This window comes from Sinocyclocheilus rhinocerous, unplaced genomic scaffold (genome assembly GCF_001515625.1).
Source record: "Sinocyclocheilus rhinocerous isolate Xijiao unplaced genomic scaffold, SAMN03320098_v1.1 scaffold1630, whole genome shotgun sequence".
Classification (NCBI taxonomy): Eukaryota; Metazoa; Chordata; class Actinopteri; order Cypriniformes; family Cyprinidae; genus Sinocyclocheilus; species Sinocyclocheilus rhinocerous.
Window position 1 is genome coordinate 430514 of NW_015664013.1, and position 3382 is coordinate 433895.

At 35.5% G+C, this 3382-nt stretch overlaps 1 protein-coding gene across 1 annotated transcript in view; it reads right to left on the minus strand.

The window, feature by feature from the left end:
• LOC107729205 (protein kinase C alpha type-like) overlaps positions 1 to 3382 on the minus strand; it is a 171198-nt gene that overhangs the window by 8649 nt on the left and 159167 nt on the right. Inside the window, exon 15 of the mRNA XM_016539635.1 lies at positions 948 to 1028. Coding sequence (XP_016395121.1) covers positions 948 to 1028 — 81 coding nt within the window. The remainder of the gene's footprint in view (positions 1 to 947; positions 1029 to 3382) is intronic.

Sequence of the window (3382 nt, forward strand, 5' to 3'; positions counted from 1 at the left end):
AAAAAAAAAAAAAAAAAAAAAACTTGATTGAGGGTTGTGAGCCAAAAGTAAATGTTGCATTATATCCAACTATATTATTCTACAATGTATTACATTTTGTAAATAATTTAAAAAAGTAAATATAATTTTTTTTATTTTGTAATCAAGTACATACATACATAAACAGATAGATAGATCTGTACCTTCTTTAACCCTGAAGGTTGCATATTAGTAGCTTAGAGTAGTAATATGTGACCCTGGACCACAAAAGCAGTCTTAAGTCGCTAGGGTATGTTTGTAGCAATAGCCAAAAATACACTGTATGGGTCAAAATTATAGATTTTTCTTTTATACTAAAAAATTGTATCTCGACCAAATATTGTCCTATCATAACAAACCATACATCAATGGAAAGCTTATTTGTTCAGCTTTCAGATGACGTATAAATCTCAATTTTGAAAAATTGACACTTAAGACTGGTTTTGTGGTCCAGGGTCACATATGCACTCTTATGGTACTATTATGACTATTATCATTTGGGAGTAAAGAAGGTACAAAGGTATCCCCTTTGAGGGTACTGCCCCAGTGACAAGCTGTTGTATCCCTAAATATAAAATGTTTGCAAATTTTTTTGACAGTTGTACACATACTGCCCAGAGAAAATTAAACTGTTTTGAACCCAGGAGATAAAAAAAAAAATACATAAATGTAACATGAAAATGCATTAAAATTCTTGTTCCGTCAGAAGCACCTTGTGCAAACCAAAATCTCAATCCTCTCCATCATGCTCTGTTGCTCGGAGACAGTGTGTTTCGCTGCAAGTCGTTTGCTGTGGCGTTCGCTGATCACAGCAGGGCTGCAATCACAGTTATTCAAAGCACCTCTGAAAAGCCCTGGCATCTGACTCAGTTGAGTACTACAGAGAATACTAAATGATTCACAAGAACTTTCTGCGCACGTCCACCTACCTGCCCAGCCAGCATCTCATAGAGGAGCACACCGTATGCCCACCAGTCCACCGATTTACCGTACGGCTGATAGGCAATTATCTGGGGGAAGAGGAAATGAACACGTGCATCACTTTCTGTCCAGTCATTCTTTCAACTCTCATGGGCTCTTGGGAAACTCTATTCAGTCTCCAATCATCTGTCAAGAGCACAATGCACATTTCATTACTGCTCAAGGGGGTGGTAGTCGCTCTGCTATTTTTTAACCATTTGCTGTAATAATTGCTTTTTCCCCCCCCCACCAGTCCACTTACACCCACATATTCAGCACACACACCAATGAGTGTGCATAATCACAGGGGAAGTTAATGAGAGCTTTGTAAAGCATAGAGAGTGGATGTTTCATGTCAAACTCTGATTTTCTTCCTCTTCATGTGTGCTTTAGAAATGACTGCATAGTTGTGCCACTTTCCACAAATAGGGTACAAATTGGTGCCCCTTTACTTTCTCAAAAGCAATGAAGTCACACATGCCACGTTCTTTCAAGAGAGAACTATTAGCTGTGTTATATACTTTAAAATGAGCATTGCATGAAAGGTAGCACATTTTAAACTACCAAATGTCTATACAACACCTCTTTGCATATTTTATGTTAATCTAATTTTGACTTGACTTGATTGACTATATCTAACAACTGAAATCATAAAACAATGACTTTGACAAAATAAATACATATATAAAGTGATTTTCTTTAGTCTAATACTTGACTTATTTTAATACACTGCATAAAGCGTAAGGTCACAGTAAGCATGTTTTAAGTGTCTGCTGGCCGTCTACTCACAGACACAGAGCAGACTGTCTGCCAGCATTCACATCAACAGCCTGACCTCAAAAGTCCTCACACACACACACACACACACACACACACACGATGTCAAGCTGCCACACGCTTCAGTGGAAACGTCACAGCACTAATCTACAGGTCAATAACACTGTGGGCAAAAGAGAGTAAATTAAAATGTGGCTATTAGTGAATGGTGTGGCCTTGTATGTTAAAAAAAATAAATAAAAAAAATAAACTGTCCAAAAACATTTTCTGATTTAGCAACGAAAGATCCAAGATTTACTTTAACAATCATTCAAAGCATTACTGTTTAAATACATAAAAAAACGAATTAAATGAATCATTCATTCATTTTTATTACTAATTAGTTACTAATTAAAATTAAGCATAAATTAAAATCAGACTGGGTCTGGGACTACTCGATTTGGCACAACTCAACTGAAAGCCAAATAGGAAATGTAAATAATTATATAATTAAAGGCAATTATATAAAAATTCACTAGTAAAATTAGTTTTATTAAATATTTTATTTTTAATAAATAGTTTACAGCTACACTATTCCTGTCACGGGATTGTCACAACAATATACAACGCACACAACGACAGAGTAGGATGGAGAATTCCTTTTTAACAAATCCACAGGGAAAGGGAACAACAATAATCCAACAGCAAATAATCCATGTTTATATAAACATTTAATTATTTTAAATATTTATTCAACCTTGCATTACTACTATTTAAAAAACCTATATTAAAAATGCATAATTTTTTCGAGCTTATTTAGGTAAAAAGTTAGGCAGACAAAAAAGGGCACATACTTTATTTCACCACCCAATAATTGTTAAAGTCATAGGTGTGTTTAGAAAAATTTGCTGTATTATAATTTATGTCTGCGGTGATTCCACTAATGTCAACCTACTGTAGGCTTAATGGAAAAATGTGCCTCTACGTCCATTTTTGCAAATGTCCAAAAACGTACCTATACATACAATTCACTGCAGTTTCCAGCTGAAATTACCATAGTTGCAGTAAAACCCCAACATCCTTTATTCCTTTTCAAATAAATTACAATTATAGTGCCATATTATTATTTAATAAAGACTTGTTTCCATGTGGTTCCTACTATGTTATGACCTCAAAACACTTTTACCATAGTGCATTACTTGTAAACTAATATATTTTGATGTCTGCATCACATAACCAGCTCCATATGTGTGATGTAGCAAACTTGCTCAGTAGCTCACCCGGTACAGCACTGCACTTGCGCTCGGGTATGAGTCCCGTGAAACATGAGTCATGATAAAAGAGCTTAAAGGGGTCATATGATGCGATTTCATTTTTTCCTTTCTCTTTAGAGTGTTACAAGCTCTTGGTGCATAAAGAAGATCTGTAAAGTTTCAAAGACTAAAGTCTCAAATCCAAAGAGATATTCTTTATAAAAGTTAAGAGTTAGCCACACCTACCTAAAACGGCTCGTTCGAACACGCCCCCACATATCTACCACACTATGTGGGAAGATTTGCATAACACCGCCCAAATGTTCACACAAAGAAAGAAGGAGTAACTTTTATTCTCGCTGTAGTATTGTTGACGCTGCAGCCATGTCCTGAAG